Genomic DNA, 25874 nt, shown 5'->3' on the forward strand with positions numbered 1-25874 from the left:
TAAAAAAAGTAAAAAAAAAAAAAAAAAAAAAGTTTAGAGTTAACACATGGCCCAGCAATTTCATTCTTAGGTACAAACCTAAGAAAAACGAAAACATAAAAATCTGTACATGAGTATTCATAGCAGCATTATTCATAATAGCCAAAAGGTGGAAGCAATGAAAACGTTCATGAATAGATGAATGGACAAACAAAATATGGTATATCCATACAATGGGATATTATTCAGTCATAAAAATGTATGAAGTACAAATACATGCAACAATATGGATGAACTTTGAAAACATCTTGCTAAGTGAAAGCAGTCAGTGAACCACACATTGTATGATTCTATTTATATAAAATGTCCTCATTAGGCAAAACCATAGAGACCAAAAGTAGATTAGTGGTTGCCTAGGGCTGAGGGTGAGGGAGGGAAGAGGATGGGAGGAAATGGAGAGTGTTTGTGAATGGGTGTGAGGTTTCTTTTTGAGGTGATGAAAATATTCTAAAATTAACTAACTATGGTGATAGGTGCACAACAACTCTGTGAAATACTAAAAATTATTGAATTGTATACTTGAAATGGGTGAATTGCATGGTATGTAAATTATATCTAAAGGTATTTATATATACATAAACACATATATACATATATAGATACATATATATATATAAAGAGGAAGAGAGATTTACAATAAACTTTCTTCTCACCTTTCCATATAAGTAGTCACCAAAATGGAAGTATTTGCCCAAGGTAAATGTTCTCAAAAGTGTTTCAAGCCTCAAGACAACTTCCATATTAAGTAAGTAACAGACCTTCATTTAAACATTAGAAAATTACCCCCCAGAAAAGCACTTCTGAAGGCTTATAGTCAACTGAGTTCTCCACTACTGGGTGGCTCCACTACTTTGCTGCAAAGGGAAGGAAAAGAGAGCTAGTATGTGCCCAGGACCTTATATATGTTATTTTGTTTACTATTCACAACAACACTTGGAGGTGGGTATTACTATTATCATTTAACAGATGAGAAAACTGAAGCCTGGAGAGGTTAATAAATATTAATAATAAATAACATTACTAATAAATAAATAAATAAATAATAAATATTAAACGAGCACATGTTTTCCCATTGGTTTCTAAAATTTTTCCCCCTAAATTAGGTGTGAACATCCAAAAATAGATTTTTATATGTTTAGCAATGGTTAAGCATGAAGACTACTTTTTTACCTATAAAATACATTGGTTAAAATGAAGAATCATCAAAACTTATCATAAACAGAATTATTTTTATACTAACCTGAGTGTCTGTTATTTCAGCCATAGACTCCCTGTTGATATTTGCTATGTCGCTGAAGAGTCTATCAATTGCCTCTGGTATGTTAGGTGAATTATCATTTGTAACCAGGTTTTCAACAACTTCTGAAATAACAATGGATGATAAATGTGCTGTGAACTATTACCATTGGCTAAATGTAGCAAATCATTTTTAAACCTATGCCTAAATCATTGTCCAAATGAATACAGCATGAAGGAACTTGATCCTTAGAGTAAAACCAAACTGGAGACTTAAAGTTTCTTTAAGCTAGAGTACAATTTTCAAATAAAATTTGCATTCTTTGGGAGTCAAAGTAAAATGCATTGACTTCACAAATAGCAATGTTATTAGGTAATATTAAAAGTACAAAACAGGCCAAGCATGGTGGCACACGTCTTTAGTCCTAGCTAGTCCAAAGGCTGAGGTGGGAGGATCACTTGAGTCCAGGAGTTCAAGGCTACAGTGAGCTACGATCCTGCCACTGTATTCCATCCAGCATGGGCTACAGAGTGAGACCCTTTCTCTAAAACAAACAAAAAACCCTACAAAACTGAACTTAACAATGTCTTCAAAACTAGAAAATGTAGAAATTCTGAAAGAAGATCTGGATATGTGCCCTGTAAAACTGAAAAACTTATTAATATTTTCACACATTAGACAGACATAGCTAACTGCTGGCTCTGAAGTCTTGAACTTACTTCGCGAGAAAAAAATGACATGCTCAATTAGCAACATTAACCAGCTATTGAATCTGCACAAATGATGTCACCATTTTCTAAATGGTCTCAGCTCCAGACTCCACATAGCTGAATCTTACTAGGCCATGGAATTCCTTCAAACGCAAGCATTAGCTGGGCAGGATGTTCCACGCCTGTAGTACCAACTACTCAGGAGGCTGTGGCAGGAGGATCCCTTGAGCCCAGGAGTTTGAAACAGGCTGGGCAACATAGCAAGACACCATCTAAAAAAAAAAAAACTGGAACTAAAACTAGGCCAGGCGCAGTGGTTCATGCTTGTAATCCCAGCACATTGGGAGGCTGAGGCAGGCAGATCACTTCAGGCCAGGAATTCGAGACCAGCCTGGTCAACATGGCAAAACCCCATCTCTATTAAAAATACAAAAATTAGCTAGGCGTCGTGTGCCCGCCTGTAATCCCAGCTACTGGGGTGGCTGAGGCATAAGAATTGCTTGAGCCTGGGAGGTTGAGATTGTAGTTAGCTCAGATCATGCCACTGAATTCCAGCCTGGGCAACAGAGCAAGACTGTGTCTCAAAAAAAAACAAAAACAAAAAAAACTAAAACTAAACAATAAGCATGATGTAGAATCACAACTGATGCCCTTCATATTATCAAAATTGAGGTTTTTTTCAAACTCATGTGACAGAAATGTCCATAAGCTACATATTTCTAATTTCTTGCAACATTCCTGAGCCTCAAATTAGCAAAAATGTTATTAATATTCATAACAGTACTATAAAAGCACCTTCTAAAAGATTTTTAAGCTGCTAAAATAAACAGAACTTTTACCTTGCTACAATAAAAAATAAATCAGCTACAAAAATTTCAATTAAACAAATGCTTGAGGTGATGGATATCCTATTTACCCTGATGTGGTTATTACACATTATATGTCTGTATCAAAATATCTCATGTATCCCATAAATATATACACCTACTATGTACGCATAAAAATAAAAATTAAAAATTAAAATTCTAGCTAAACATAAGACTATATATTCAAATAAAGACTTCACAAAGCAAATTAAAAAGTATTTAAAATTCACACATTTTAAATACTTTAGGTGAAAAAATACATATGAAAAGAAAAATACAAAAATTAGCCAGGCACAGTGGCGCGTGCCTGCAGTCCCAGCTACTCCAGAAGGTGAGACAGGAGAATCGCTTGAACCAAGGAGGCAGAGGTTGCAGTGAGCCGAGATCGGCCACTGCACTCCAGCCTGGGCAACAGAACAAGACTCCATCTCAAACAAAAAAAAAAAAAAAAGAAAAAAGAAAAAAGAAACCCTCTATCTTTCTTTTTCCCATAAGTTGTTTAATGGAAAGACTGATGTTAAATATCTTGACTCCTCTAAGATTAGGTAAGTATTGGGCTGAGGGGCATATATTTATATAGCCCTTACTCAAAATATTGGTAACAGAATCAGGGAGATTTTAAAATTGATGTTTTTAAAAATACAAATATTGTTTAAAAAACAGATTTTTAAAAATATTTTTGAGAAGAAAACAAAACCCCAATATAAACTTTCATTTGTTTGTTTTGTTTTTAAGACAGAGTCTCACTCTGTCACCTAGGCTGAAGTACAGTGGCCGATCTTGGCTCACTGCAATCTCCGCCTCCCAGGTTCAAGCAATTCTCCTGCCTCAGCCTCCTGAGTAGCTGGGACTACAAGCACATGCCACCATGTTTTAAAAAAAACATCCTGGCCAGCTGTGGTGGCTCATGCCTGTAATCCTAACAGTTTGGGAGGCTGAGGCAGGTAGACTGCTTGAGCTCAGGAGTTTGAGACCAGCCTGGGGAACACCGTGAGACTTCATCTCCACAAAAAACTTAAAAATTAGCTGGGTGTGGTGGCTCACACCTGTAGTTCCAGCTACTCGGTGGCTGAGGTGAGAGGATCACTGCAGCCCAGGAGGTGGAAGCTGCAGTTAAGCTATGATCATGCCACAGCACTCCAGCTGGGTGACAGAACAAGACCTTGTCTCTCAAAAAAAAATCCTAAGATGTTATTGTAGAATACCAATAATAGTTTCTGGTTACATAGTTTATGAGACTATGAAGACATATATTTTGATTTGTGAATGTTCTCTTGAGTGGTTAATGTTTTATTAACTCATTTTTGTCTAAATAATTCTGGTCCTTTCAAAACATATTTTCAGTGTTATTCAGCTGAGCAACTTCACTGACACCAGCTGAGGCAATGACAGCATTGCAGTCCTTTAAGGATAAAATGCAGTCAGCAAAGCTGGGTAAGTGATAGAGATCACATAGCTGAAAGGTTGAGAGTTACACTGTAAAGAAGAGATTTGCATCTGGGAGAAGCTCAGAAAAGAAATTCTATTTTTTGTTTTTGTTTTTGTTTTTGTTTTGAGACAGGGTCTTGCTATGTTGCCCAGTCTGGCCTCAAACTCTTGGGCTTAAGTGATCCTCCCATCCAAGTAGCTGGCATTACAGGTGTGTGCCACTGCACCCGACGAAAATAACTTCTATAAATGTAGTCTACAGCTGGGCAAAGTGTCTCACGCTTGTAATCCCAGCAATTTGGGAGGCCAAGGCAAGGGGATTGCTTGAGCCCAGGAGTTCGAGACTACCCTGGGCAATATAGGCAGACCCCATCTTTACAAATAAATAAATAAAATTAGCCAGCCATGGTAGCCCACACCTGTGGTCCCAGCTACTCGGGTGGTTGAGGTGGGAGGATCGCTTGAGCCTAGGAGGTTGAAGCTACAGTGAGCTGTGATCACGCCATTGCACTCCAGCCTGAGCGGCAGAGACTGTCTCAAATACAAAATGCAGTCTACTCCTGAGATGAGAAGACAGCAAACTGTATTAAGGTTTTATCAAGCAAGATTGTACGTTTTGAAAAAAATTATTAAATTATCTTCCTGGCTACAGAAAGAAACTATGATTTACAACATGATTTCAGTCCATTTAATTTAAATGAGATGCATTCTAGTTAAAACTGGGGGAGGGGGTCATTCAATTGAGGCAGCCACGTTAATCTGTATCAATTAATTCTGATTAAGTAGATAACATTCTAGGTACTGTATAATGAAAAATAAACATTTTCCCTGTCCTTGAGGAAGGGAGCTTCTGTTACAACATGCAAAAATCTATCAACTGTCCTGCCAATTCTTTCCCTGTGACTTCCATCAGCTCAACCAGTCATTCAAAAGCCAAAGCAGCTCAAAGACCTGCCAAAATCAATTCAAGATTTTACTCCAAGTCACAATAATTATATACAACTTCTTTAGTGAGAAAAGAACCAGAAATGACAATAAAATTAACATTTGCATATTGCTTTCCAGTCTCGAAGCTTTTTCATATGCATTCTCATTTAATCTTCAATCTATTCTGTAAGGAAGATTTTTTTATTTCATAAGAAGTGGAAACTAAGTTTTAACAAAATGAAGTGACTTTTTAAAAATCAGGCCTTTTTGCTGGATAAAGTGACTTCTTGATGGTGATAAAATAGAAAGTAGTAAGCTAGGACTTGAATTCAGGTTTTCTGATTTGAAATCCTGTACTTTCCAGTATACTGGTTCTATCAGGAAGGATCTGGAACAAGTGACAAGCTAGGACACTCAGACAACTGAAAAACAGCAGAGAGGAAAGAAATGAGCCAAAAGCATTCAGAGCGCTACACTATAGCTCTGATTGTGGGCTAAAGACAACTATTCAAACTGCAGAGGTTGGTTTGAATGAGGACAGCCAAAATATCCAAAACAGTGTCAAAAGGGTCTGGCAAAATCAGGCAAACAGGTTTAGTCATAGACTAAAATTACATTGTAAATCGTAATTTCTATCCACGGTCACAAAGATAATAATTTTTCCTATACAATGTTCCAGGAAGTCCCAAATGACAAATTGGATATGGTACAAGAGAATCCAAGCAGCGAGTCATAAAGCAGAAGTCAGATGGAACTGTATGTACCATAGTTCCAACAGATCTATTCACAGCAGTGTATTGTAGTTCTGAGCAGTGTCCTGATCCTGGAGAGTAACTAGGGATGGATGCAGGGCAGGCTAACCTCATGAAAATCATGACAAGCAGAAATGATACACCTCCACAGATGAAAAGCTCCAGCTCTCTGCTTCATGGTGGGGAGGGAAAAGAGTTGATCTGTGCCTCTAGTGCCCCAGCTTCTCCAGAGCTGCCAAAAGAACTTGCATATATCTCTCTAGTTTTGAGGCTCAGATGGGTCCAGCAAACTCTAACTGCTCAGGGGAGAATGGGAGACAGTGGCTTGAGCTGGTACATGCCATGGCTCTCTACTCTGGCTCAGCCCAGAACAAGCAGACAAAAACCACAGCTTCCAGCTTCTTTCTGGGGAGAGAAAGAGGTGGTAGAGGCCCCCAGAATCTCTGCCAAGGCTAATTGGTGGGGCCCTTCTCCTGTACAAGACAAGCCCATGAAGAATGAGAGAGGTGCCTTAACACAGGCACCAACAGTGGGTAAAGGAAAATGAAGAACCAGGCAAAGATGTTCCAAACAAAGGAACAAGATAATCTCCATAAACCAACCCTAATAAATAGAGTTATATAATTTACCTGACAGAGAATTAAAACAACTCTCATGAAGATGCTCACTGAGGTCAAGAGAACAATGCATGAACAAAGTGAGAATTCCAACAGAGATAGAAAATATTTTAAAATACCAAAAATTTCTCCAAGAAGATATACAAATGGCCAACAGGTATATGGAAAAAATCTCAACATCACTAATCATCAGGGAAATGAAAACTAAAATTTAAAATTACAATGATATATCACCTCACATCCATTAAGATAACCACTATCAAAAAATAGAAAATAAGGCCAGGCGCAGTGGCTTATGCCTGTAATCCCAGCACATTGGGAGGCCGAGGCAGGTGGATCACTTGAGGTCAGGAGTTCAAGACCAGCCTGAGCAACATGGTGAAACCCCGTCTCTACTAAAAATACAAAAATTAGCTGGGCATGGTGGCACCACCTGTAGTGCCAGGTACTTGGGAGGCTGAAGCAGGAGAATTGCTCGAACCTGGAAGACAGAGGTTGCAGTGAGCCAAGATCGAGCCACTACACTCCATCCTGGGTAAGAGTGAGACACTGTCACAAAAAAAAAAAAAAGAAAAAGAAAGAAAGAAAGAAAGAAAGAAAGAAAGAAAGAAAGAAGGAAGGAAGGAAGGAAGGAAGGAAGGAAGGAAAGAAAATAAGAAGTATTGGTGAGGATGTAGAGAAATTGGAACTCTTGTACACTGTTGGTAGGATGGCAAAATGGTGCAGCTGCTATGGAACACAGTATGAAGGTTCTTCAAAAAATTAAAAATACAACTCGCATATGATACAGCAATTACACTTCTGGGTATTTATCCACATGAATTGAAATCAGGGTCTTGAAGAGATATTAGCACTCCCATGTTCACTGTAGCACTATTCACAATAGCCAAGATATGGAAATGATGCAAATGTCCACCAGCAAATGAATGGATAAAGAAACTGTGGTATATACATACAATAAAATGCCATTTAGTCTTCAAAAAGAAGTAAATTCCATAATACATGACAATACGGATGAACCTTGAGGACATTATACTAAGTGAAATAAGCTAGTCACAAGACAAATACTACATGGTTCCACTTACATGAAATACCTAAAATAGTCAAATTCATAGAACCAAAGAGTAGAATGGTGGTTTCCAAGGGCTGGGGGAAAGCGGTAACAGGGAGTTACTAAGCAACGGGCATAAAGTTTCAGTCAAGCAAGATGAATAAGCACTACAGATCTGCTATACAATACTATACTTACAGTCAATAATGTATACTTAAAATTTTGCTGACAGCAAATCTCATATTAAACATTCTTACCACAATAAAAAGAGAAATGATACAACTCCAAAGCTAAACAGGTGCCTAGAATATGCCCCTAGTATGTTAAAGCTCAAATCTGATGGCCAGTATAACTTAATCCAAACCAACACCTTCCCTACTCTACAATGCTACTATTCTTTCTTCCTTTGAATACAACAGGCTCAGAGAATAGAGCAAACCTAAACCTACAAACTGGACTCATCGGAAGATAAAGCAATGTTAAGTTTTGGAAGGCAATTGCCTGGGGGTGGGGGGAGGCAAGAGCTGACAATATCATGCTAATCACAAAGGAATTTCCAACTTGATTCTGGTGAGGAAACCTATCTAGTCACATTCAGAACACTAAACTTTAGAGACTAAAAGGATAGCTGTGAATGCAGTGGTTCACACCTGAAGCCAACACATCTCAGAGTCTCGCCCAAGGCCCACAGCAGCAAGGCCCACAGTGGGTATGTACTTCCTGGTTATCATTGATGGTTATTCAGGGCCCAAGGGCTCTTTAGTTAGCAGGTGATGAATCCTACCAGGTCTGTATCCTTCCCTTCAAGGCAGTGCATTCACAGCTGTGGTGGCTACAGGGAGAGACCCCTTCTGCTTAAGAAAAGCAGATGGAGGAGTAAGTCTTGAGCTTAGGTGCCACCTTGGCCACAGTAGGGAAAAACACCAAGCAGGCTCTTGGGGTCCAGGATTCCAGTCCTTGGCTCTTGGACACCGTCTCTGGACCTAACCTGGGTCAGAGAAGAGCCCACTATCCTGAATGATGAGTCCCAGGCCTGGAAGATTCACCAGAAGCTGACTGAAGAGCCCTTGGGCCTTAAGTAAAGATCGGCAGTAGCCTGGCATTACTCCCCATGGGCCTGTAGTGGTGGGCATAAGGATAGACTCCTTTGCCTGGGGAAAAAGGAGGGAAGAGTGGGAAGGACATTGTCTGGGGGTTTCAACACTAGCTCAACCACAGTAGATTAGTGCACCAGGTAGATGTCTAAGGTTTCCATCTCCAGGTCCCGGCTCCCAGACAGCCAGCATCTCTGGACCCACCCAGGGCCTGGGAGAACTCCATACCCTTAAGAGAAAGACAAAAGGCTGGCTGGCTTCACCACCTGCTGATTGTAGAGCTCTAGGGCCTTGAGTGAACAAAGGTGGTAGCAGCGGGCCTTGGTTACAAAGGTGGTTACAGCAGGCCTTGGGGGAGACCCAGTACTGTGCTGGCTTCAGGTTTGACCCAGTACAGTCTCGGCAGTGGTGGCCATGGGGATGCTTCTGTCACCCCTCCCCCAGATCCAGGCTTTCAGCACAGAGAGAGAGACTCTGGGATAAAGTAAGAGAGAGAAAAGCCTCTGCTGGGTAATCTAGAGAACGCTTCTGGATCTCACAGAAGGCCACCAAGGTGGTACCTCTATGAGTCTGCAAGAAACAAAGCATTACTGTACTTGGGGTGCCCCCAAAGCAGACACAGTTTAGATCACAACACCAAAGTCTTTTCATATATCTGGAAAGCCTTCCAAAGAAGGACAGGTACAAATAAGCCCAGACAGTAAAGACTGCAATAAAGACTTAACTCTTCAATGCCCAGACACCAAAGAACATCTACTAGCATCAACACCATCCAGGAAAACATGACCTCACTAAATGAACTAAATAAGCCACTAGGGACCAGCCTGGAGAAACAGAGACATGTGACCTTTCAGAGAGATAATTCAAAATAGCTGTGTTGAGGAAACTCAAAGAAATTCAATATAACACAGAGAAGGAATTTAGAATTCTATCAGCTAAATTTAGCAAAGAGATTGAAATAAGTTAAATTAATCAAACAGAAATTCTGAACTAAAAATGCAACTGGCATACTGAAGAAGGCATCAGAGTCCTTTAATAGCAAAATTGATCAAGCAAAAGAAAGATTTAGTGAGCTTGAAGACAGGCTATTTGAAAATACACGGTCAGAGGAGACAAAAGAAAAAAGAATAAAAAACAATGAAGCACACCTGCAGGATCTAGAAAATAGCCACAAAAGAGCAAAGCTAAGAGTTACTGGCCTTAAAGACGAGGAAGAGAAAGACATAGGGATAGAAAGTTTATTCAAAGGGATAACAGAGAACTTCCCAAACCTAAAGAAAGATATCAATATCCAAGTACAAAAAGGTTATAGAACACCAAGTAGATTTAACCCAAGAAGACCACCTTAAGGCATGTAATAATAATCAAACCCCCAAAGCTCAAGGATAAAGAAAAGATACTAAAAGCAGCAAGAGAAAAGAAACAAATCACATGCAATAGAGCTCCAATATGTCTGGCAGCAGACTTTTCAGTGGAAACCTTATAGGCCAGGAGAGACTGGCATGACATATTTAAAGTGCTGAGGGAAAAACTTTTACCCTAGAATAGTATATCCAGTGAAAATATCCTTCAAATGTGAAGGAGAAAGACTTTCCCAGACAAACAAAAGCTGAGGGATTTCATCAACACCAGACCTGCCTTGCAAGAAATGCTAAAGAGAGGATTTTGATCCTCTCTTATAATAATAAAGAGCAATAAAAAATAACTGGGCCAGGCACGGTGGCTCATCCCTGTAATCCCAGCACTTTGGGAGGCCGAGGTGGGTGGATCACCTGAGTTCAGGAGTTTGAGACGAGCCTGGCCAACGTGGTGAAACCCCGTCTCTACTAAAAAGTACAAAAATTAGCCAGGAGTGGTGGCAGACGTCTGTAATCCCAGCTACTTGGGAGGGTGAGGCAGGAGAATCACTTGAACCCAGGAGGCGGTGGTTGCAGTAAGCCGAGTCTGCACCATTGCACTCCAGCCTGGGTGACAAGAGTGAGACTCCGTCTCAAAAAAAAAAATTATCTGAAGGTACAAACCTCACTGGTAATAGTAAGTACAAAAAAAAAGTAACACTCTTATAACACAATTATTATAACACTGTAACTGTGGTGTGTAAACTACTGTAAGTAGAATGAATAAACAATGAACCAACGAAAAATAATAACTACAACTTTTCCAGAAATAGTACAATAAGATACAAATAAAAACAACAAAAAGGTTAAAAAGCAGGAGGATGAAGTTAAGGCATAAGGTTTTTATTAGTTTTCTTTTTCCCTGTTTGTTTATGCAGAGTGCTAAGTTGTTATCAGGTTAAAATAATGGGTTATAAGATAGTACTTGCAAGACTCGTGGTAACTACAAACCTAAAAATATACAATCAACACACAAAAAATAAAAAGCAAGAAACTAAATCATGTCACCAGAGAAAATCACCTTCACTGAAGGAAGACAGGAAGGAAAGAAGGAAGAGAAGACCACAAAACAAACAGAAAATAAATAACAAAATGGCATGAGTAAGTTCTTACTTATCAATAATAACATTTAATGTAAATGGACTAACCTCTCAAATCAAAAGACATAGAGTGGCTAAATTGAGAAAACAAAACGCATTGATCCCTTGCCTACAAGAAACACACTTCACATATAAAGACACACATAGACTGAAAATAAAGGGATGGAAAGATATTCCATGACAATGGAAACCAAAAAAGAGCAAGAGTACCGATACTTACGTCAGAAAAAACAGATTTCATGAAAAAAACTAAAAAGAGACAAAGGTCATTATATACTGATAAAGAGGTTAATTCAGGATTCCATTCCAAGATGGCCAAATAGGAACAGCTCTGGTCTGCAGCTCCCAGCATGATCGACACAGAAGACGGGTGATTTCTGCATTTCCAACTGAGGTACCTGGTTCATCTCATTGGGACTGGTTGGACAGTGTGTGCAGCCCACGGAGGGTGAGCCAAAGCAGGGCAGGGCATCGCCTCACCCAAAAAGGGCAAGGGGTCAAGGGATTTCCCTTTCCTAGCCAAGGGAAGCCATGACAGATGGTACCTGGAAAAACGGGACACTCCTGCCCAACTACTCTGCTTTTCCAACGGTCTTAGCAAACAGCACACCAGGAGATTGTGTCCCACGCCTGGCTTGGCAGGTCCCATGCCAACAAAGCCTTGATCACTGCTAGGGCAGCAGTTTGAGATCAAACTGCCAGGCAGCAGCCTAGCAGGGGGAGGGGCGTCTGCCATTGCTGAGGCTTGAGTAGGTAAACAAAGCAGCTGAGGAAACTAAAACTCAGCAGAGCCCACTGCAGCTCAGCAAGGCTGGCTGCCTCTGTAGACTCCACCTCTGGGGGCACGGCAGAGCTGAACAAAACGCAGCAGAAACTTCTGCACACTTAAACGTCCCTGTCTGACAGCTCTGAAGAGAGCAGTGGTTCTCCCAACACAGTGTTTGAGCTCAGAGAATGGACAGACTGCCTCCTCAAGTGGGTCCCTGACCCCCATGTAGCCTAAATGGGAGACACCTCCCAGTAGGGGCCGACTGACATCTCAAACAGGTGGGTGCCCCTCTGGGATGAAGCTTCCAGAGGAAGGATCAGGCAGCAATATTTGCTGTTCTGCAATATTTGCTGTTCTGCACCCTCTGCTACTGATACCCAGGCAAACAGGGTCTGGAGTGGACCTCCAGCAAACTCCAACAGACCTGCAGCTGAGGGACCTGACTGGTAGAAGGAAAACTAGCAAACAGAAAGGAACAGCATCAACATCAACAAAAAGGACATCTACACCAAAACCCCATCTGTAGGTCACCAACATCAAAGACCAAAGGTAGATAAAACCACAAAGATGGGGAGAAACCAGAGCAGAAAAGCTGAAAATTCTAAAAACCAGAGTGCCTCTCCTCCTCCAAAGGATCACAGATCCTCACCAGCAATGGAACAAAGCTGGATGGAGGATGACTTTGACGAGCTGACAGAAGTAGGCTTCAGAAGGTCAGTAATAACAAACTTCTCCAAGCTAAAGGAGGATGTTCAAACCCATCGCAAGGAAGCTAAAAACCTTGAAAAAAGATTAGATGAATAGCTAACTAGAATAAACAGTGTAGAGAAGACCTTAAGTGACCTGATGGAGCTGAAAACATGGCATGAGAACTACGTGACGTATGCACAAGCTTCAATAGCCAATCCGATCAAGTAGAAGAAAGGGTATCAGTGATTGAAGATCAAACTAATGAAATAAAGCGAGAAAACAAGGTTAGAGAAAAAAGAGTGAAAGGGAATGAACAAAGCCTCCAAGAAATATGGGACTATGTGAAAAGATCCAACTTATGATTGATTGGTGTACCTGAAAGTGATGAGGAGAAAGGAACCAAGTTGGAAAACACACTTCAGGATATTACCCAGGAGAACTTCCCCAACCTAGCAAGACAGCCCAACATTCAAATTCAGGAAATATGGAAAACACTACTAAGATAGTCCTTGAAAAGAGCAACATCAAGGCACACAATCGTCAGATTCTCCAAGGTTGAAACAAAGGAAAACATGTTAAGGGCAGCCAGAGAGAAAGATCAGGTTACCCACAAAGGGAAGCCCATCAGAATAACAGTGGATCTCTCTACAGAAACCCTACAAGCCAGAAGAGAGTGGGGGCCAATATTCAACATTCTTAAAGAAAATAATTTTCAACCCAGAATTTCATATCCAGCCAAAATAAGCTTCATAAGCAAAAAAAATAAAAATAAATAAAAATAAATAAAATCCTTTCCAGACAAGCAAATGCTGAGGGATTTTGTCACCACCGGGCCTGCCTTACAAGAGCTCCTGAAGGAAGCACTAAATATGGAAAGGAAAAACTGGTACCAGCCACTGCAAAAACACACCGAAATATAAAGACCAACAACACTATGAAGAAACTGCATTAACTAATGAGCAAAATAACCAGATAGCATCATGTTGACAGGATCAAATTCACACATAACAATGTTAACCTTAAATGTAAATGAGCTAAATGCCCCAATTAAAAGACACAGACTAGCCAGGCGCAGTGGCTCACGCCTGCAATACCAGCACTTTGGGAGGCTGAGGCAGATGGATCACGAGGTCAGGAGTTCAAGACCAGCTGGGCCAACATAGTGAAACCCTGTCTCTACTAAAAATACAAAAAATAGCTGGGCATTGTGGCACACGTCTGTAATCCCAGCTACTTGGGAGGCTGAGGCAGGAGAATCCCTTGAACCTGGGAGGCGGAGGTTGCAGTGAGATGAGATCGACCCACTGCACTCCAGCCTGGGAGACAAAGCAAGACTTAGTCTCAAAAATAAAAAAGACACATACTGGCAAATTGGATAAAGAGTCAAGACCCATCACTGTGCTGTATTCAGGAGATCAATCTCACGTGCAAAGACACACATAAGCTCAAAAGAAAGGGATGGAGGGTTATTTACCAAGCAAATGGAAAGCAAAAAAACAGCAGGGGTTGCAATCCTAGTCTCTGATAAAACACACTTTAAACCAACAAAGATCAAAAAAGATGAGGGCATTACATAATGGTAAAAAGATCAATACAACAAGAAGAGCTAACTATCCTAAATATATATGCACCCAATACAAGAGCACCCAGATTCATAAAGCAAGTTGTTAGAGACCTACAAAGAGACTTAGACTCCCACACAATAATAGTGGGAGACTTTAACACCCCACTGTCAATATTAGATCAACGAGACAGAAAATTAACAAGGATATTCAGGACTTGAACTCAACTCTAGACCAAGTGGAGCTAATAGACATCTACGGAACACTCCACCCCAAATCAACAGAATATACATTCTTCTCGGCACCACGTAGCACTTATTCTAAAATCAACCACATAACTGGAAGTAAAATACTCCTCAGCAAATGCAAAAGAACGGAAATCATAACAAAAGAAAGGAAATCATAACAAACAGTCTCTCAGAACACAGTGCAATCAAAATAGAACTCAGGGTTAAGAAACTCACTCAAAACCACACAACTACATGGAAATTGAACAACCTGCTCCTGAATGACTACTGGGTAATAACAAAATTAAGGCAGAAATAATGAAGTTCTTTGAAACCAATGAGAGCAAAGAGACAACACACCAGGGTTGTTGTGCTGGGACACAGCTAAAGCAGTGTTAAGTGGGAAATTTATAGTACTAAATGCCCACATCAGAAAGCTGGATAGATCTGAAATTGACACCCAAACATCACAATTAAAAGAACTAGAGAAGCAAGAGCAAACAAATTCAAAAGCCACCAGAAGACAAGAAATAATTAAAATCAGAGCAGAACTGAAGGAGACAGAGACACAAAAAACCCTTCAAAAAATCATTGAGTCCAGGAGCTGATTTTTGGAAAAGATTAACAGAATAGATAGACCACTAGCTAGACTAATAAAGAAGAAAAGAGAGAAGAATCAAATAGACAATAAAAAATTATAAAGAGGCTATCACCACTGGTCCCACAGAAATACAAACTACCATCAGAGAATACAATAAACATCTCTACACAAATAAACTAGAAAATCTAGAAGAAATGGATGAATTCCTGCACACATACACTCTCCCAAAACTAAATCAGGAAGAAGTCGAATCCCTGAATAGACCAATAACAAGTTCTGAAATTGAGGCAGTAATTAATAGCCTACCAATCAAAAAAAATCCCAGGACCAGACAGATTCACAGCTGAATTCTACCAGAGGTACAAAGAGGAGCTGGTACCATCCCTTCTGAAACTATTCCAAACAATAGAAAAAGAGAGACTCCTCCCTAACTCATTTTATAAGGCCAGCATCATCCTGATACCAAAACCTGGCAGAGACACACACACAAAAAAAGAAAATTTCAGGCCATTATCCCTGATGAACATTGACGCGAAAATCCTTAATAAAATATTGGTAAACCAGGCCAGGCGCAGTGGCTCACACCTGTAATCTCAGCACTTTGGGAGGCCAAGGCAGGCAGATCACGAGGTCAAGAGATCGAGACCATCCTGGCCAACCTAGTGAAGCCCCGTCTCTACTAAAAACACAAAAATCAGCTAGGCATGGTGGCGCATGCCTGTAGTCCCAGCTACTCGGGAGGCTGAGGCAGGAGAATCACTTGAACCCGGGAGGAAGAGGTTGCAGTGAGCCAAGATAGCGCCATTGCCCTCTAGCCTGGTGACAGAGCGAGACTCCGTCAAAAAAAAAAAAAAAATACTGGCAAACCGAATCCAGCAGCACATCAAAAAGGCTTATCCACCATGATCAAGTTGGCTTCATCCCGGGGATGCAAGGCTGGTTCAACATATGCAAATCGATAAACACAATCCATCACATAAACAGAACCAATGACAAAAAGCACATGATTATCTCAATAGATACAGAAAAGGCCTTTGATAAAATTCCACAGCCCTTCATGCTAAAAACTCTCAATAAACTAGGTATTCATGGAACATATCTCAAAATAATAAGAGCTATTTATGACAACCCACAGTCAATATCATACTGAATGGGCAAAAGCTGGAAGCATTCCCTTTGAAAACTGGCACAAGACAAGGATGCCCTCTCTCACCACTCCTATTCAACATAGTGTTGGAAGTTCTGGCCAGGGCAATGAGGCAAGAAAAAGAAATAAGTGGTATTCAAATAGGAAGAGAGAAAGCCAAATTATCTGTTTGCAGATGACATGATTGTATAGACAACCCCATCATCTCAGCCCAAATATTCCTTAAGCTGATAAGCAACTTCAGCATATAAAATCAATGTGCAAAAATCACAAGCATTCCTATATACCAATAACAGACAAGCAGAGAACCAAATCGTGAGTGAATTCCCATTCACAATTGCTACAAAGAGAATAAAATACCTAGGAATACAACTTACAAGGAATGTGAAGGATCTCTTCAAGGAGAACTACAAACCACTGCTCAAGCAAATAAGCAAGGACACAAACAAATGGAAAAAAATTCCATGCTCATGGATAAAAAGAATAAATATCATGAAAATGGGCATACTGCCCTAAGTAATTTATAGATTCAATGCTATTCCTACTAAGCTGTCATTGACTTTCTTTGCAGAATTAGAAAAAACTACTTTAAATTTCATATGGAACCAAAAAAGAGCCTGTATAGCCAAGACAATCCTAAGCAAAAAGAACAAAGCTGGAGGCATCATGCTATCTTACCTCAAATTATACTAATAGGCTACAATAACCAAAACAGCATGGTACTGGTACCAAAACAGATATATAGACCAATGGAACAGAACAGAAGCTTCAGAAATAACACCACACATCTACAACCATCTGATCTTCAACAAACTTGACAAAAGCAAGCAATGGGGAAAGGATTCCCTATTTAATAAATGGTGCCAGGAAAACTGGCTAGCCATATGCAGAAAACAGAAACTGGATCCCTTCCCTACACCTTATACAAAAATTAACTCAAGATGGATTAAAGACTTAAATGTAAAACCTAAAACCATAAAAGCCCTAGAAGAAAACCTGCACAATACCACTCAGGACATGGGCATAGGCAAAGACTTCATGACTAAAACACCAAAAGCAATGGCAACAAAAGCCAAAATTGACAAATTGGATATAATTAAACTAAAGAGTTTCTGCACAGCCAAAGAAACTACCATCAGAGTGAACAGGCAACCTACAGAATTGGGAGAAAATTTTTGCAATCTATCCATCCAACAAAGGTCTAATATCCAGAATCTACAAGGACCTTAAACAAATTTACAAGAAAAAAACAACCCCATCAAAAAGTGGGCAAAGGATATAAACAGACACTTCTCAAAAGAAGACATTTATGCGGCCAGCAAACATATGAAAAAAAGTTAATCATCACTGGTCATTAGAGAAATGCAAAGGAAAACCACAATGAGATACCATCTCACACCAGCTAGAATGGCGATTATTAAAAAGTCAGGAAACAACAGATGCTGGAGAGGATGCGGAGAAATAGGTACACTTTTACACTGTTGGTGGGAGTGTAAATTAGTTCAACCATTGTGGAAGACAATGTGGCAATTCCTCAAGGATCTAGAACCAGAAATACCATTTGACCCAGCAATCCCATTAGTGATTATACACCCAAAGGGTTATAAATCATGCTACTATAAAGCCACAGGCACACATATGTTTACTGCAGCACTATTTACAATAGTGAAGACTTGGAACCAACCCAAACGCCCATCAATGATAGAATGGAAAAAGAAAATATAGCACGTCTACACCATGGAATACTATGCAGCCATAAAAAAAGAATGAGTTCATGTCCTTTGCAGGGACATGGATGAAGCTGGAAACCATCATTCTCAGCAAACTAACACAGGAACAGAAAACCAAACACCACATGTTCTCACTCATAAGTGGGAGTTGAGCATGAGAAGACATGGACACAGGGAGGGGAACATCACACACCAGGGCCCATCAGGTGGTGGGGGCCAAAGGGAGGGAGAGCCTTAGGACAAATACCTAATGCATGCAGGGCTTAAAACCTAGATGATGGGTTGATAGGTGCAGTGAAACCACCATGGCACATGTATACCTATGTAACAAACATGTATGTTCTACACATGTATCCCAAAACTTAAAAAAAATATAAATAAACGCTAATGAAATAAAGAGGACACCAAAAAATGAAAAAATATTCTATGTTCATGGGTTGGAAGAATCAATATTGTTAAAATGTCCCTACTACCCAAAGCAGTCTACAGATTCAATGCAGTTCCTATCAAAATACCAATGACATTCTTCACAGAAATAGAAAAAAGAATCCTAAAATTTATATGGGGCCTCAAAAGGCCCAAAATAGCCAAAGCTATCCTAAGCAAAAAGAACAAAACTGGAGTAATCACATTACCTGACTTCAAATTATACTACAGAGCTATAGTAACCAAAACAGCATAGTACTCATATAAAACAAGCCATATAGACTATGGAACAGAATAGAGAACCCAGAAACAAATCCACACACCTACAGTGTACTCACTTTTGTAAAGGTGCCAAGAACATACACTGGACAAAAAACAGTTTCTTCAATAAATGGTGCTGAGAAAAGTGAATATCCACATGCACATAAATGAAACTAGTCCCCTATCTCTCTCCATATACAAAGATCCAATCGAAATGTATTAAAGACTTAAATCTAAGACTTTAAACTGTTAAACTACCACAAGAAAACATTGGGGAAAATCTCCAGGACATGGGTCTGGGCAGAAATTTCTTGAGTGATACCCCACAAGCATAGGCAACCAAAACAAAAATGGACTAATAGGACGACATCAAGTTAAAAAGCTTCTGCAAAGCAAAGGAAATAATCAACAGAGCAAAGAGACAACCCACAGAATGGAAGAAAATATCTGCAAACTACCCATCTGACAAGGGGTTAATAACCAGAAGATATAAGGAGCTTAAACAACTCTATGGGAAAAAAGGTCTAATAATCTGATCAATAAATGGGCAAAAGATTTGAATAGACATTTTGCAAAAGAAGACATACAAATGGCAAGCAGGCATATGAAAAGCTGCTCAACATCATTGATCATCAGAGAAATGCAAATCAAAATTACAATGAGGTATCATCTTATCCCAGTTAAAATGGCTTATATCCAAAAGACAGGCAATAACAAATGCTGGTGAGGATGTGGAGAAAAGGGAACCCTCATACACTGTTGGTGGAAATGTAAATTAGTACAACGACTATGGAGAACAGTTTAGAGGGTCTTCAAAAATCTAAAAATTGGGCCGGGCACAGTAGTTCACACCTGTAATCCCAGCACTTTGGGAGGCCGAGGCGGGCGGATCATGAGGTCAGGAGACGGAGAACAACCTGGCCAACATGGTGAAACCCCGTCTCTACTAAAATACAAAAAAATTAGCTGGGCATGGTGGCATGCGCCTGTAGTCCCAGCTACTCGGGAAGCTGAGGCAGGGGAATCACTTGAACCTGGGAGGCAGAGGTTGCAGTGAGCCAAGATCACGACACTGCACTCCAGCCTGGTGACAGAGCAAGACAACTCCTCAAAAAAAAAAAGAAAAGAAAAGAAAGAGAGAGAGGGAGAGAAAGAAAGGAAGGAAGGAAGGAAGGAAGGAAGGAAAAGAAAGAAAGAAAGAAAAAGAAAGAAAGAAAGAAAGAAAGAAAGAAAGAAAGAAAGAAAGAAAGAAAGAAAGAAAGAAAGAAAGAAAGAAGAAAAGAAAATGTGGTACCTATACACAATGGAGTACTACTATTTGGCCATAATAAAGAATAAGATCCAGGCCGGGCGTGGTGACTCACGCCTGTAATCCCAGCACTTTGGGAGGCCGAGGCTGGTGGATCACGAGGTCAGGAGACCGAGACCATCCTGGCTATCATGGTGAAACCCCGTCTCTACTAAAAATACAAAAAAAAATTAGCCAGGTGTGGTGGTGGGCACCTGTAGTCCCAGCTACTCGGGAGGCTGAGGCAGGAGAATGGTGTGAAACTGGGAGACAGAACTTGGAGTGAGCGGAGATCGCACCACTGCACTACAGCCTGGGCGACTGAGCAAGACTCTGCCTCAAAAAAAAAAAAAAAAAGAATAAGATCCAGTCACTTGCAACAACATGGATGGAACTGGAGATCATTATATTAAATGAAATAAGCCAAGCACAGAAAGACAAACATTGCATGGTCTCACTTAATTGTGGGATCTAAAAATCAAAACAATTGAACTCATGGACATAGAGAGTAGAAGGATGGTTACCAGAAGCTGAGAAGGGTAGTGGGAGCTGGGAGAAAAGTGGGGATGGTTAATGGGTACAAAAAATATATAAAAAATGAATAAGACCTACTATTTGATACCATAATAGGGTGACTATAGTCAATAATAACTTAATTGTACATTTTTAAGTAACTTAAGGCCAGGCGTGTAATCCCAGCACTTTGGGAGGCCGAGGCAAGTGGACTGCTTGAGCTCAGGAATTCAAGAACATCCTGGAAAACATAGAGAAACCCTGTCTCTACAAAAAATACAAAAATTAGCTGTGCATGGTGGCAAATGCTTGTAGTCCCAGCTACGTGGGAGGATTAGGTGGGAGGATCGCTTGACCCTGGGAGGTGGAGGCTACAGTGAGCTAAGATCACACCACTGCACTCCAGCCTGGGAAATGGAGCCAGGCCCTGTTTCAAAAACTAAAATAACTTAAAAGAGTGTAATTGGGTTGTTTATAACTCAAAGGGTAAATGCTTGAGGGAATGGATACCCCATTCTCCATAAGGTGCTTATTTCACATTGCATCCCTGTATCAAGACATCTCATGTACCCCATAAATACATAAGCCTACTATGTGCCCATGAAAATTAAAAAGAAAAAAAAAAGAAAATGGGCCAGGCGTGGTGGCTCATGCCTGTAATCCCAGCACTTTGGGAGGCCTAGGCCGGTGGATCACTTGAGGTCAGGGATTCAAGACCAGCCTGGCCAACATGGTGAAATCCCATCTCTACTAAAAATACAAAAAATTAGCCAGGAGTGATGGCGCATGCATGTAATCCCAGTTACTCAGGAGGCTAAGACAGGAGAATCACTTGAACCCAGGAGGCAGAGGTTGCAGTGAGCCAAAATCGTGCCACTGCACTCCAGCCTGGGTGACACAGAGAGACTCCATCTCAAATTAAAAAAAAGAAAAAAAAAAAGAGAAAATGTGCTACATATGTATACACAATGGAGTACTCTTCAGCCATAAAAAAAGAATGAGATCCTGTCATTTGCAACAACATGAATGGAACTGGAGGTCATTATGTTAAGTGAAATTAGCCAGGCACAGAACAACAAATTGTGCATATTCTCACTTACTTGTGAGAGCTTAAAACAATTGAACTCATGGAGATAGAGCGCAGAATGAGGCTGGGAGAGGTTGTGGGGGGGACGGGAAGGAGAGGAAGGGAAAATGGCTAATGGGTACAAAAAAATAGAATGAATAAGATTCTAGTATTTGATAGCAAAACAGGATGACTATAGGCAATAACAATTTAATTGTACACTTGAAAATAACTAAAAGAGTATAATCAGATTGTTTGTAATACAAAGGATAAATGTTTGAGATGATGGATACCTCATTTACCCTGGTATAATTATTACACATTGTATGTTTGTATCAAAATATCCCATATACCCCATAAATATATACATCTACTATGTATCCACTAACAATTAGCTAACAATTAAAAATATATATACATAGGCCAAGTGCAGTGGCTCACGCCTATAATCCCAGCACTTTGAGAGGCCGAGGCAGGCAATCACTTGAGGTCAGACGTTCAAGACCAGCCTGGCCAACGTGGTGAAACCCTATCTCTACTAAAAATACAAAAAAAAGTAGCCAGATGTGGTAGCGTGCACCTGGAGTCCCAGCTACTCAGGAGGCTGAGGCAAGAGGATTTCTTGAACCCAAGAAGCAGAGGTTGTAGTGAGCCGAGATCATGACACTGCACTCTAGCCTGGGCAACAGAGTAAGACTCCGTCTCAAAAATATATATATTATATATATATAACATATATATTATATATATAACATATATTATATATATAACATATATATTAAATTATATATATAATATATATATATTATATATATAAACATATATGTTATATATATATGTTATATATATACAGAGAGAGAGTAACTCTTGGTGATAGTGTTACTATCCTTGTAGGCAATATGAATGAAACAGACAAGAGTTGGTTGGGCACGGTGCCTCATGCCTGTAATCCCAACACTTTGGGAGGCCGAGGCAGGCAGATCACAAGGTCAGGAGTTCGAAAGCAGCCTGGCCAATATGGTGAAACCCCGTCTCTACTAAAAATACAAAAATTAGCTGGGCGTAGTGGCGTGCACCTGTAGTCCCAGCTACTTGGGAGGCTGAGGCAGAAGAATCGCTTGAACACAGGAGGTGGAGTTGCAGTGAGCCGAGATCATGCCACTGCACTCCAGCCTGGGCGACAGAGAGAGACTCCATCTAAGGAAAGAAAGAGGAAAGAAAGAAAAAGAAAGAAAGAAAGAAAGGAAAGAAAGAAAGAAAGAAGGAAGGAAGGAAGGAAGGGGAGAAAGGGAGGAAGGGAGGAAGGGAGGAAGGGAGGAAGGAAGAAAGGAGACAGTTATTTTATTCAATCATTCAATAAAATTTTAATGATACCCAAGTACTTTGTTAAGCACCAAAGATATGACATGAACAAGACACAGTCTCATACATGCATCAATGAACCAACTTTTTAAAGTTCTAAATCACCTTAAAATTCCAGTAATACACTCTAATTTTATAATTGATTAAAATAAAGCATGGAGAAGTTAACTAACTTGGCCAAGATCAAAGCTATTAGCAACTCAGCCCTGAACAGAATCCAAGGAAACTGCACTCTTTCTGCTTTGGCTGATGTCTACATGTCTCCTTGTAAAATTTAGTTCAACAAACATTTCTTGAATGCCTGGTATCTTGCTAGGAATATAAAGAAGAGTGAAGCAGTCTATACCATCATGAGGATTACACTACCAAAGGTAATTAAATTCTGAAAATTATAGTAGTAATCAGTCATGAGATCAAAGTAGGATGAAGGGAAAAAATTAAAAATAAAAATTTAAAAATTATAATATAATGTAATAAGTGCTGTGAGTGGAAGACGCTACAGGAATGTAAAAGGATTGCATAAATGCCCATTTGAGGGATGGAATATAGGAATAGCAGGATAAGCTTCACTGAATTGTTAGTTGAGGTGGGGTTGAAGGATGAGTTAGAGATTTCCAGGCAGATACTGAGGGAAAGGAACATGCCAGACGGCAAAGCACAAAGGTGTGAAAAAGCACAATGAATTCAAACAAGCGTAAGTAGTTATGTATGGCTGGAGAAAACACCATTAGAAAGGTATATAGGGGCCAGAACTTGGAAGACACTGTATGGCATACTAAGAAAGTTCAATTCTGTGGGTCACTCAACGTCTTTATTTTATAAAATGTATTTTTTTTTTTTTTTTTTTTTGAGACGGAGTCTCACTCTGTCGCCCAGGCTGGAGTGCAGTGGCGCAATCTCAGCTCACTGCAAGCTCCGCCTCCCGGGTTCACGCCATTCTCCTGCCTCAGCCTCCCGAGTAGCTGGGACTACAGGTGCCCACCAGCACACCCGGCCAATTTTTTGTATTTTTAGTAGAGACGGGGTTTCACCATGATAGCCAGAATGGTCTCGATCTCCTGACCTCGTGATCCACCAGCCTCGGCCTCCCAAAGTGCTGGGATTACAGGCGTGAGCCACGGCACCTGGCCATAAACTGTACTATTCCCCCTAATAGGTGCATACCAGGTGGCATCAGCGATTATCTCCCCGATTATCTGTAAGATTTCTGTACAGGCTGTATAAGTATGCTCATGATTCTAAACTATGTGGCCCTCTCTTGGGATATTTCCTAATAACTCTATCATTCTTAATCTGAGGATCCCATTGTTGTATTTAAAGGAAAAGATAGTTCAGGGAAGATTACAAATAAAGTCCTTTGAGATTCAATGAAAGCCAATTATCTTGACTGAGTTTTACTACTAAACTTTTTAGTCTAGATCTGCACTGTCTAATATGGTAGCAATATATGGCTACTGAGCACTTAAAATGTGGCTAGTTCAAATTGAGATGTGCTTTAATTGTAAAATACACATGGGTTTCGAAGACTTAGTTTAAAATAAGAATGTAAAATATCTCAGCAATTTTGTATACTGATTATATGCTGGAACAAAAATGTATGAATATGCTGGGCTATAGCATTAAAATTATTATTATATTAAAAATTAATTTCACCTATTTATTTTTACTTTTTAAACGTGATTACTAGAAAATTTTAAGTTACATTTCTAACTCACATTATATTTCTACTGGACAGGGCTGGTATTGAGTATACATTGGAACTATATTCTAAAGACTTGATGAAACAAATTAGCTAATGTCTACCTCCCTAACCATCATCATAAATATAATAGAAAAAGAAAATATAGAGGCTGGGCACCATGGCTCACACCTGTAATCCCAGCACCTCCTGTAATGTGGAGGCCGAGGCAGGCGGATCACTTGAGCTCAGGAGTTCAAGACCAGCCTGGGCAACTTGGCAAAACCTAGTCTTTACAAAACATACAAATATTAGCCAGGCGTGGTGGTGCATACCTGTATGTTCATGCCACTGCACTCCAGCCTGGGTGACAAAGAGAGGTCCTGTATTTAAAAAAAAAAAAAAAAAAGGACCAGGTGTGGTGGATCATGCCTGTAATCTCAGCATTTTGGGAGGCTGAGGCAGGCGGCTCACCTGAGGTCAGGAGTTTCACCATGTTGGCCAGAACAGCCTGGCCAACATGGTGAAACCCAGTCTCACTAAAAATATTTTTTAAAAAATAGCCAGGAGTGGTGGTGCACGCCTGTAATCCCAGCTACTTGGGAGGCTGAGGCAGGAGAATCGCTTGAACCTGGGAGGCAGAGGTTGCAATGAGCCGAGATGGTGCAACTGCACTCCAGCCTGGGCTACAGAGTGAGGCTCTGTCTCAAAACAAACAAACAAAAAATTAATTAATTAATTAGTTAAAATAAAAATACAAAAATTAGCCAGGTGTGATAGTGGGTGCCTGTAATCCCAGCTACTTGGGAGGCTGAGGCAGGAGAATTGCTTGAACCCAGGAGGCGGAGGTTGCAGGGTTGCAGTGAGCAGAGATCATGCCACCGCACTCCAGCCTGGGCGGCAGAGGGAGACTCTATCTCAAAAAAAAAAAAAGAAAAAGAAGAAGAAGAAAATTGAAAATTTTCTTGAAACAAATGATAATGGAAACACAACATACCAAAACGTAGGGGATACAGAGTGAAGTTTATCACTATGAGCGCCTACATCAAAACAGAGGAAAAACTCCAAACAACCTAATGATGCATCTTAAACAACTAGAAAAGCAAAAGCAAACCAAACCCAAAGTTAGTTGAAGAAAAGAAATAATAAAGATCAGAATAGAAATAAATGAAATTAAAATGAAAAAAATATATATAAAAGATCAGTGAAGGCCAGTGGTGGTGACTCATGCCTATAATCCCAGCAGTTTGGGAGGCTGAGGTGGGTGGATCACTTGAGGCCAGGAGTTCGAGAGCAGCCTGGCCATCACAGCAAAACCCTGTCTCTACTAAAAATA

The 25874-nt window shown here is 40.1% G+C and overlaps 1 protein-coding gene across 5 annotated transcripts in view; it reads right to left on the minus strand.

The window, feature by feature from the left end:
• The window catches only part of TEX11 (testis expressed 11), a 385652-nt gene that overhangs the window by 351721 nt on the left and 8057 nt on the right, over positions 1–25874 (minus strand). For 4 of the 5 annotated variants that reach the window (XM_054470766.1, XM_054470768.2, XM_054470767.2 and 1 more), the window contains one exon: positions 1280–1401. In XM_054470766.1, coding sequence (XP_054326741.1) covers positions 1280–1401 — 122 coding nt within the window. Of the gene's footprint in view, positions 1–1279; positions 1402–25874 lie in introns of those variants that run through there. The other variant, XM_054470769.2, reaches the window with a different exon arrangement.

This window comes from Pongo pygmaeus, chromosome X (assembly GCF_028885625.2).
Source record: "Pongo pygmaeus isolate AG05252 chromosome X, NHGRI_mPonPyg2-v2.0_pri, whole genome shotgun sequence".
In the NCBI taxonomy this organism is placed as follows: Eukaryota; Metazoa; Chordata; class Mammalia; order Primates; family Hominidae; genus Pongo; species Pongo pygmaeus.